Genomic DNA, 11,697 nt, shown 5'->3' with positions numbered 1-11,697 from the left:
GCCGGCCGGCTTTCCCATTTTGTTTGCTGATATTATTTCGCCGATTTGTAAGTGTTCATTTGACTTTTATCATTCCATTAAATGTAAAAGGATTTACGCTATGTGGGGCACTCTGCTGCGATTCATGGTGAGGATCCCCACGGACGCTGTGGTATCTAGTGCCTGCCTGTGAGATCCCGGGCTGGGGTTACAGCCATCTGCTCAGCGTGGTCCCCTGTAACAAGGGACCATCGCTTTCCGGTAAGCGGCAGTGTTTGTCTAAGGTGGAGGTCCCATTAATGCACTTGTCACTTTAATGAGAATCCACACCACCCATCACTCTGGGATTTGTTTTTCACTTTATGGATTTTCCTATGTACTAATCAGTATACTTTCAACTTCACCTTTTTGTGCATTTATTGTATGGACAATTTTCCAACAGTACTTTTTTATGTCTGCACTTTGTTTTGATTTCAACTATTTTTGCATTCAATATTACCATCACTATTTGTGGCACTCAACTTTGCAGTTTTTCACCACACTTTTTATTAGCGCGACTTTACTTTCCTATTACTTTGATTGGTGTCGTATAATACTCCTTAAAAAGGGGGGAGAAGGGACTTATGGACTTTTTAGGCACCACAAAATTGTAGATAAATATTCCTTATTTTATTTAGTATCAAAAAACACATAACAAAAAAAGACAAAAAATATTGTTTAAAACACAACATATGTCTATACTTAAATCGTTGCTATACAACACCATCTACAATATGAAATTCTCCGGACATATGAGGAATAGCTTCAAATGTAGATCAGTCCGAAGAGGTGGCTAGATAGCAATTCCATAGTCAATTCATATGTTGAAATTGTTCGATGCTCGACATGTTTCGCGTATGGGCTATGCTTCCTCAAGAGCGATAACAATATATGTTGTAACTATCAAAGTATATAACATTACAATTAATTGTTAGTATCTATATACATAGGTAAAAAACAGGCGTCTACAATGGCGCCACATATCTTATACAAAAAGGACAGTTATGTGCTTGCTCATGACAGGGCGGTAGTGGGCGTCTGTACCCGAGCGATGCTAAAGGACTGCTATGGGGGCGTGCACAACATAGTAATAGATGGTGTTTAAGTAGCAATAAAATAGATTTGTGACCCAAGTCAGGTTTTTAAGGAAGGAAGGGGGGGGGAAAGGGGGAGGGGGATAGGGAAGAGGGGGAAGGAAAGGGGGGGGGGGGGGGGGAGGGGGGAGGGAAAAGAAGGGAAAGGAAAGCGGGGGGGGGGAGGGGAGGGGGAGGGGAGAAAAAAGGGGAAGAAAGGAAAAAGAAAATGGAGGGTTCAAGAATAACCCCCCAATGGAACAGGCAAGTGGTGAAAACAAATTACAAAGAAAGATACTCACATTTAAAACCAATATGAAATAATAAAGAAAGGTACAAGTCCGCTAGCAAGGAAGAACCGGGTAAGAGTATACGTATCCGGGTCAGTACGTTCTTGGTATTAACTATTTTCTTATATATATGGACCTATTCCTAAAACAAGGAAAATAATAAATTTTGAGGAAAAAGGAGAGTTTGCATCAAGCATGTAAGTTTGTTTATATATATATATATATATTCAAAGTGGCCTATTTCCTTACTGTAATCTGGGACACTCACCACCATTAATTTTACAAATCGAGAGTCATAGTCTGTGTGCCTCTGAGTTCCACTATGGAATACAAACAGACATAGATCGCAGCATCAATGTTGTATTATCCAGTATAAACTTCAGATATTGGCCCTGAAGTATGAATAAAGCCAAAAGCAAAGGGAAGGAAAAGACAAAAGGGGGAAAAGGAGAGAGTGAAACCTAGGTTAAAGATATAAAACCAACATCCAGCAGTATGTACCATAGTAATGATTGATACTGTGGTGAAAAAGGTACCTGAATATAATGGAAGGGAAGCCTGTAGCGTATGTTGTCCTCCTGAACCTGGGGCGGAACGCACACTGTATTAGGACGCTGTCCTATTTGTGTGCCCGTCCCGTCCGTCGACGTCCAATCGGCAGCCGCCGACGTGACGTCATCCGGACCGGCCAAATGCTCGCCGTGCGCATGCGCCCCGACCAGCCGGAAGGGCCGTCAATCCAGACGGCGCCTCCAGCAAAAGAGGGCGGCGCACGCCCACCGCGAGCTGCATCCGCCGGCTAGAATAGCCAGCCGATGCGCGCGCCACATCAGAGGAAACCAATGCGGCGCTGGGCGGCCGCATAGCAATCAAGAATGCACCACCAGGTGGCGCCGACACAAACCCACGCCTGTAGAGCTTGGCACACAAAAGAACTCATATACATGTACCTTAAAAAGGGTTTTCAAACACATATTTAATTACAGTAAAGCAATACAGAAATTTCTATTATTGCATGTAGATACCTCCATATTTATATTTGATATATTTGCTATGTACAAAAGTGTATATGAACCTCAACTCTGATCTCTATATCTCTAAAATGGGCCTACACCCACGTAGGTATACCCAGATTGACCTCAGAGCCTATATTTCTAACTTATGGCCCAGTGGTAGTTACAAAAAAGGTTTATAGGACTGCGATTCGTTAATGCCAGGGGCCCGAGTCGCATTCAACCGCTCTATCCACAAAGTTTCCTGCCTTAAAATTTGTTTGTCCCAGTCACCCCCCCGAGGGCTTCTTGGAATAACCGCAAACTATCCGACACTTCCGTTCACGTATTAAAGACCACGTGTATTACTCTGGAGGAGGAAAAATGATTACATCTGTTAGTAGACACTTGGACCTTTACCATAGATTTGACACCTCGGTGGTCTCCTTTTTTGCCCTTGCGGTTATTCCAAGAAGCCCTCGGGGGGGTGACTGGGACAAACAAATTTTAAGGCAGGAAACTTTGTGGATAGAGCGGTTGAATACGACTCGGGCCCCTGGCATTAACGAATCGCAGTCCTATAAACCTTTTTTGTAACTATCACTGGGCCATAAGTTAGAAATATAGGCTCTGAGGTCAATCTGGGTATACCTACTTGGGTGTAGGCCCATTTTAGAGATATAGAGATCAGAGTTGAGGTTCATATACACTTTTGTACATAGAAAATATATCAAATATAAATATGGAGGTATCTACATGCAATAATAGAAATTTCTGTATTGCTTTACTGTAATTAAATATGTGTTTGAAAACCCTTTTTAAGGTACGTGTATATGAGTTCTTTTGTGTGCCAAGCTCTACAGGCGTGGGTTTGTGTCGGCGCCACCTGGTGGTGCATTCTTGATTGCTATGCGGCCGCCCAGCGCCGCATTGGTTTCCTCTGATGTGGCGCGTGCATCGGCTGGCTATTCTAGCCGGCGGATGCAGCTCGCGGTGGGCGTGCGCCGCCCTCTTTTGCTGGAGGCGCCGTCTGGATTGACGGCCCTTCCGGCTGGTCGGGGCGCATGCGCACGGCGAGCATTTGGCCGGTCCGGATGACGTCATGTCGGCGGCTGCCGATTGGACGTCGACGGACGGGACGGGCACACAAATAGGACAGCGTCCTAATACAGTGTGCGTTCCGCACCAGGTTCAGGAGGACAACATACGCTACAGGCTTCCCTTCCATTATATTCAGGTACCTTTTTCACCACAGTATCAATCATTACTATGGTACATACTGCTGGATGTTGGTTTTATATCTTTAACCTAGGTTTCACTCTCTCCTTTTCCCCCTTTTGTCTTTTCCTTCCCTTTGCTTTTGGCTTTATTCATACTTCAGGGCCAATATCTGAAGTTTATACTGGATAATACAACATTGATGCTGCGATCTATGTCTGTTTGTATTCCATGGTGGAACTCAGAGGCACACAGACTATGACTCTCGATTTGTAAAATTAATGGTGGTGAGTGTCCCAGATTACAGTAAGGAAATAGGCCACTTTGAATATATATATATATAAACAAACTTACATGCTTGATGCAAACTCTCCTTTTTCCTCAAAATTTATTATTTTCCTTGTTTTAGGAATAGGTCCATATATATAAGAAAATAGTTAATACCAAGAACGTACTGACCCGGATACGTATACTCTTATCACATGGTCAAGTTATATGGTTCTTCCTTGCTAGCGGACTTGTACCTTTCTTTATTATTTCATATTGGTTTTAAATGTGAGTATCTTTCTTTGTAATTTGTTTTCACCACTTGCCTGTTCCATTGGGGGGTTATTCTTGAACCCTCCATTTTCTTTTTCCTTTCTTCCCCTTTTTTCTCCCCTCCCCCTCCCCCCCCCCGCTTTCCTTTCCCTTCTTTTCCCTCCCCCCCCTCCCCTTTCCTTCCCCCTCTTCCCTATCCCCCTCCCCCTTTCCCCCCCCTTCCTTCCTTAAAAACCTGACTTGGGTCACAAATCTATTTTATTGCTACTTAAACACCATCTATTACTATGTTGTGCACGCCCCCATAGCAGTCCTTTAGCATCGCTCGGGTACTGACGCCCACTACCGCCCTGTCATGAGCAAGCACATAACTGTCCTTTTTGTATAAGATATGTGGCGCCATTGTAGACGCCTGTTTTTTACCTATGTATATAGATACTAACAATTAATTGTAATGTTATATACTTTGATAGTTACAACATATATTGTTATCGCTCTTGAGGAAGCGTAGCCCATACACGAAACATGTCGAGCATCGAACAATTTCAACATATGAATTGACTATGGAATTGCTATCTAGCCACCTCTTCGGACTGATCTACATTTGAAGCTATTCCTCATATGTCCGGAGAATTTCATATTGTAGATGGTGTTGTATAGCAACGATTTAAGTATAGACATATGTTGTGTTTTAAACAATATTTTTTGTCTTTTTTTGTTATGTGTTTTTTGATACTAAATAAAATAAGGAATTTTTATCTACAATTTTGTGGTGCCTAAAAAGTCCATAAGTCCCTTCTCCCCCCTTTTTTGGTATATGCAATTGATAGGACGTGGCACAGTACTACTTTATGTGTATCCACGGCACCACTCCGTGTGACGATACACATCTCTTATATATTTTTCTTAATTGGTATAATACTCCTTAGTTGCAGCTTTACCTTTCACTGTGATTGTTAGCGCAGTATTCTTTATACACTTATTACGTCCTTGTACTTTTTTATTGCTGCTAACATTGTTGCTAGTTTGTTCTTGCTGAGTGTGCCTTTGTTCACTCTATCTTACAATTATGGACATTTTTGAGTTTAGAGCCACAAGGGTGGTCAATACTGATGGTGTCTTTAAACCTTATAAAAATGGAGATAGCGATATTGGTGGGCTATTCATGAGACTAAAGAACTTGTTTGTCTCTGAAATCCACACCCAGTGGGACATTGCTTTCCTCGAAACTTAGACCCAGACCCCGAAGGGCCTGGTATGGATTTTGGGGGGGACCCCACAATGTTTTTTTTGGTGTGGAGTTCCCCTTAATATCCATACCAGACCCGAAGGGCCTGGTATGAACTGGAGAGGTAACCCACGCCGTTTTTTTCATAGATTGTTATCTATATTGCCAGGAACCGGCAATACAATACAGTCGCAAGCAATTTTAAATGACATTTTTTTCTTTAGAAATGTCATTTTCCTGTGGCACAGTAAAACACAAGACAGATTCGCCACTTTACAGGCAGACTGAGGGGACCCCCCAGGCACGATATTTAAAGGAATATTTCATTTTTATTGTTTCACTTTAAGCATTATTAAAATCACTGCTACTGAAAAAACGGTTGTTTCGAAAACTTTTTTTGCATTGATATATGTCCCCTGGGGCAGGACCCGGGTCCCCAAACACTTCTTATGGCAATAACTTGCATCTTATGCCGCGTACACACGGGCGGACTTTTTAAAAGGACTGGTCCGACGGACTTTCCAACTGACTTTCCGACAGACTTCGACGGACTTTTGACGGACTTCCAACGGACTTTTGAACGAACGGACTTGCCTACACACGATCACACCAAAGTCCGACAGATTCGTACGTGATGAGGTACGACCGGACTAAAATAAGGAAGTTGATAGCCAGTAGCCAAAGGCTGCCCTAGCGTAGGTTTTCGTGCATCAGACTGGCATACAGATGAGTGGATTTTTCGACCGGACTGGAGTCCGTCGGAAAGATTTGAAGCATGTTTCAAATATAAAGTCCGTCAGATTTTCGACTGGAAAAGTCCGCTGAAGGTCCGATGAAGCCCACACACAATCGGATTGTGCGCCGGACTCGGTCCATCAGACCAGTCCGGTCGAAAAGTCCACTCGTGTGTATACGGCATAAGGCTTTAAAATGATCGCTTTTTACTTTTTGCTATAATAAATATCCCAACTTAAAAAAAAAAAAAAAAAACACATTTTTTCCTCAGTTTAGGCCGATATTATTTATAATTATTTATTTATTTATTTATTTCAGGTACTTATATAGCGCCGTCAATTTACGCAGTGCTTTACATATACATTGTACATTCACATCAGTCCCTACCCTCAAGGAGCTTACAATCTAAGGTCCCTAACTCACATTCATACATACCGATATGTATTCTTCTACATATTCTTGGCAATAAAAATCACATTAGGTGTATATTGATTGGTTTACACAAAAGTTATAGCGTCTACAAAATAGGGGAAAGATTTATGGCATTTTTATTATTATTTACTTTTTACTAGTAATGGCAGTGATCCGCGATTTTTATCGGGACTGCAACATTATGGCAGACACATCAAACACTTTTGACACATTTTTGAAACCATTGACAATTATACAGTGATCAGTGCTATAAAAATGCACTGATTACTGTGTAAATGTCACTGGAAGGGAAGGGGTTAATACTAGGGGACGATAAAGGGCTTAAATGTGTTCCCTTGTGTGTGTGTTCTAACTGTAGGGGGATGGGACTGACTAGAGGAGATGACAGATCGCTGTTCCTAGCTAGAAGGAACACACGATCTGTCTCTCCTCTTCTCACAGAACAGGGATTTGGGTGTTTACACACATACGTACTTGTTCTGGCTCTCGTGCCTACGAGTGTGTGTGGCCGACGGTCATCGCGACCGCATCCATGTGCATCAGCACCCCCGCAGTGCAGTGGGTGCACACCTGCTAAACCGGCTTAAAGGGCCGACCTACAGCTATGACCGTGCTGCCCTGCAACAGTATAATGACGGCGGCTGGTTAGCAAGTGGTTAAACAGCAGCAAACTTACATTTAAAATTGCAGTAATCAGCTTCACATAAAATGTAAACTTCCGGTGGCGGCCGGAAGTGACGTCATCCAGCTACTCCCGACCTGTTGCGTCACAGATCACGTGATGAAGGGGTACACTTTAACAGTTTCCTGTAAAGATACAGATTGTATGACTGAATTTGCATCGCATTCGGACTAAAATGGTGTAGGACCCTTTTTTTGGTCTGCACTGGAATCGGATCACATGGGTGTTCACACCTATGCTATCCGATTCCTGCACCAGTTCACAGTTTGCACTGCGATCTGCGAACCGATCTGGGGGGTGTCATTATCTTTGTATTGACACCTGCAGTGGTTCGCATAGGGCAGTGCGAACTGCCTGCCAGAGACATGCAATGCGGGTACCCGCACAAGAATCCCGCTGGTTCCCTCATTGCATATATGTGAATTGACCCTTTTTTCTATGACGTCACTCTATTCTTCCTCACTGGTGAATGATACTTTGCAGCATTTTGGCCAGCAAAGAAAAGATTTTGGTAAGGAAAGTAGAATTGCATTTTGGTGTTCCCAACAGCAGAACTAGCAGTGTCACAAAGCCCCAACAACTGTCAATAACTGATGTAATAAAGCAAACAGTTCACTGTCAGCACAATTAGAGACTAGTCAGTAGATGTTTAGTTATGTGCCTGCCCACTGTAACACCTCCCATGTCTGCTCACCAAGCGGAACATCAACTCATCAGTCCAGAAGGCAGCATCAGTGACAGCAGGTAAAGCACACAGCTCTGACAATGTATTACTACCATACTCTTTAATGTGTGTATTCACCTCTGTGCATATACATGGAACGTTTATTTATGTGTGTCTCTGTCCACACTTTTGTGTTTACTTTATGGGTTTGGTTTTATCTCATCTCTTTTTTTCCCCTCCTATCCTCTTTTCTGTGATGATTTAATTTGATTTAGTCCAACCGGCATGTTGAATGAAAAAAAAAAGACTCAATTTCCCCATCCACACATTTAATGTGGATGGGGGGAATCCTCCCCCCTGAGCCTTTGTATTCTGACAGAGGGGAGGCTCCCCCACCATCAGAAAACACTGATCAGCGATGCTGGCTATAGCCTACAGCGTTGATTAAGCGGGAAAACATGACAAGGTGGTTGTAGATAAAAAAAAAATGTTCAGCTTTATTCTTTTCTTTTTTTATTCCTTTCTCTTTTTTACTCTTTCCCCTCTTCTCCTTAGTATATCTCAGCCTACATCTTTTGCTCTCTCTCCTCAGTGTTTTCCATGTTCTTTCCCTTCTGTAGTATGTGGCCATCAGATATCGCATATCATGGTGGTGGATGGGGTGTCCATTACACTTACAATATATGACTACTTTCTCCTCTCATGTAGTTCCTCTGTTCTCTCTCTCTCCCCCTTCTCTCTCCCTCCTTCTCCCTCCTTTTCTCTCTCTCCCTCCTTCTCTCTCTCTCCCCCCTCTCTCTCCCTCTCCCTTCTTTTGCTCTCTCTCCTCAGTGTTTTCCATTTTCTTTCCCTTCTGTAGTATGTGGCCATCAGATATTGCATATCATGGTGGTGGATGGGGTGTCCATTACAGTTACAATATATGATTACTTTGTCCTCTCATGAAGTTGCTCTGTCTTTTCTCTCTCCCTCTCTCTCTCCTTCCCTCCGTAGTGCCTTCCTCCTCTCTCTCCCTCTCCCTCCTAGCTCCTCTCTGTCTACACTTCTCTCTCTCCCTCCCTCCCTCTTTCCCTCTTCTCTCTCCCCCTCCCTCTATCTTTCCCTCTCCTCTCTCTCTCCCCCCTCCTCTCTTTCTCTCCCTCCTTCTCCTCCTCTCTCCTGCTCCTTCTCTTTCTCCCTCCCTCCCTCTCTCTCCCACTCACTCACTCACTACTCCCCTCTCTCCCTACCTCCTTTTCCTTCTCTCCTGCCTTTTCTCCCTCCCTCTCTCTCTCTCTCCCCCCCTCTCCCTCCCTTTTGCTCCTTCTGTCTTCCCTTCTCTCCCCCTCTCTCTTGCCCCCTCTCTCTCCCCCTCCTCTCTCCTGCCTTTTCTCCCTCCCTCTCTCTCCCCCCTCTCCCTCCCTTTTGCTCCTTCTGTCTTCCCTTCTCTCCCCCTCTCTCTCCCCCTCCTCTCGCTCTCTCTCTCTCCTCTCTCCATCTTTCTCCCTCCCTTTTGCTCCTTCTGTCTTCTCTTCTATCCCCCCTCTATCTCTTGCCCCCACCTCTCTCTCTCTCCCCCCGCCTCTCTCTCCCTCCTCTCTCTCCCCCCCCTCTCCCTCCTACCGTCCTCTCCTCTCCCTCTCCCCCTCCTCTCTCTCTCTCTGCCTCCTCTCCCTTTCCCCCTCTCTCTCCCTCCTCCCCCCTCTCCCCCTCCTCTCTCTCTCTCCCGCTCCTCTCTCTCACCCTTCTCTCTCTCTTGCCCCCTACCTTTCTCTCTCCCTCCCTCTCTCGCTCCCTCTTTCTCTCTCTCCTTCCCTCCTTCTCTCTCGCCCTCACTACCTCTCTCTCCCTCCCTCTCTCTCCCTTATTCTCTCTCCCTCTTTTGCTCGCTCCCTCACCCTCTCTCCCTCCCTTCCTCTCTCTCTCTCCATCCTTCTCTCTCTCCCCCTCTCTCTCTTATTCTCTCTCCATACTTTTCTCTCCCTCTCTCTCCCTCCCTCTCTCCCTTATTCTCTCTCCCCCCTCTCTCTATTATTCACTCTCCCTCTCTTGCTCGCTCCCCTCCCTCTCTCCCTCCCTTCCTCTCTCTCCCTCCTTCTCTCTCCCTCTCTCTCTCCCTCCCAGATAGCAAGGATAACTTGTCAAACATCTGTGCTAGTAAAGAATTGTAAGTCTTGTTAACTTGCTGCATATTTTCACTGACAAGTTGTAGATTTGCAGAGCACTTGAAGCACAAGTTCTAGTTAACACTTTTCAAATTTGTAGCAAATTTGTATGGGGAGTAGGGATGAGCCGAACACCCCCCTGTTCGGTTTGCACCAGAACTTGCGAACAGGCAAAAAATTCATTCGAACATGTGAACACCGTTAAAGTCTATGGGACATGAACATGAATAATCAAAAGTGCTAATTTTAAAGGCTTATATGCAAGTTATTGTCATAAAAAGTGTTTGGGGACCTGGGTCCTGTCCCAGGGGACATGGATCAATGCAAAAAAAGTTTTAAAAATGTCAGTTTTTTCAGGAGCAGTGATTTTAATAATGCTTAAAGTGAAACAATAAAAGTGTAATATACCTTTAAATTTCGTACCTGGGTGGTGTCTATAGTATGCCTGTAAAGGAGCGCATGTTTCCCGTGTTTAGAACAGTCTGACAGCAAAATGACATTTCAAAGGAAAAAAAGTCATTTAAAACTACTCGCGGCTATTAATGAATTGCCGGTCTGACAATACACATAAAAGTTCATTGATAAAAACGGCATGGGAATTCCCCACAGGGGAACCCCGCGGCAAAATTTTGGCGTGGGGTCCCCCCAAAAATCCATACCAGACCCTTATCCGAGCACCCAACCTGGCAGGCCACAGAAAAAGAGGAGGGACGAGAGAGCGCCCCCCCTCCTGAACCGTACCAGGCCACATGCCCTCAACATTGGGAGGGTGCTTTGGGGTAGCCACCCAAAATACCTTGTCCCCATGTTGATGGGGACAAGGGCCTCATCCCCACAACCCTCGCCCGGTGGTTTTGGGGTCTGCGGGCGGGGGGCTTATCGGAATCTGGAAGCCCCCTTTAACAAGGGGACCCCCAGATCCTTGCCCTCCCCCCTGTGTGAAATGGTAAGGGGGTACCTACCATCTCACAAAAAACTGTCAAAAATGTTAAAAATGTCAAGAGACAGTTTTTGACAATTCCTTTATTTAAATGTTTCTTCTTTCTTCTATCTTCTTTCTTCTATCTTCTATCTTCCTTTGGTTTCTTCCTCCATCTTCTTCTTCTTCTGGTTCTTCTGGTTCTTCCTCCGGTGTTCTCGTCCGGCATCTTCCTCCGCGGCGTTTTCTTTCCTTCTTCTCTCTGGGCCGCTCCGCATCCATAATGGCATGGAGGGAGGCTCCCGCTGTGTGACGCTTCTCCTCTTCTGACGGTTCTTAAATAATGGGGGGACGGGGCCACCCGGTGACCCTGCCCCCCTCTGACGCACGGGTACTTGACGGGGACTTCCCTCCATGCCATAATGGATGCGGAGCGGCCCAGGGAGAAAAAGGAAAGAAGACGCCGACGCCGCAGAGAAAGATGCCGGAAGAGAACACCGGAGGAAGAACCAGAAGAACCAGAAGAAGAAGAAGATGGAGGAAGAAACCAAAGGAAGATAGAAGATAGAATAAAGCTGACAGAAGAAAGAAGATAGAAGAAAGAAGAAGCATTTAAATAAAGGAATTGTCAAAAACTGTCTCTTGTCATTTTTAACATTTTTGACAGTTTTTTTGTGAAATGGTAGGGTACCCCCTTACCATTTCACACAGGGGGGAGGGCCCCTTGTTAAAGGGGGCTTCCAGATTCCGAAAAGCCCCCCA

General features: G+C 44.8%; 1 protein-coding gene across 4 annotated transcripts in view; it reads left to right on the top strand.

The window, feature by feature from the left end:
* Positions 1-7,848: 7,848 nt before the first annotated feature.
* LOC141133303 (beta-1,3-galactosyltransferase 2-like) overlaps positions 7,849-11,697 on the top strand; it is a 480,268-nt gene continuing 476,419 nt past the window's right edge. For 2 of the 4 annotated variants that reach the window (XM_073622586.1, XM_073622585.1), the window contains exon 1: positions 7,872-7,952. In XM_073622586.1, coding sequence (XP_073478687.1) covers positions 7,891-7,952 — 62 coding nt within the window. In that variant the 5' untranslated portion in view covers positions 7,872-7,890. Of the gene's footprint in view, positions 7,953-11,697 lie in introns of all 4 variants that reach the window. The other 2 variants (XM_073622588.1, XM_073622590.1) reach the window with 2 other exon arrangements.

The sequence above is a fragment of the Aquarana catesbeiana genome, linkage group LG03 (genome assembly GCF_042186555.1).
Source record: "Aquarana catesbeiana isolate 2022-GZ linkage group LG03, ASM4218655v1, whole genome shotgun sequence".
In the NCBI taxonomy this organism is placed as follows: domain Eukaryota; kingdom Metazoa; phylum Chordata; class Amphibia; order Anura; family Ranidae; genus Aquarana; species Aquarana catesbeiana.
The sequence above is the reverse complement of the archived record's forward strand: the minus strand, read 5'-3'. Positions and strand labels throughout refer to the sequence as shown.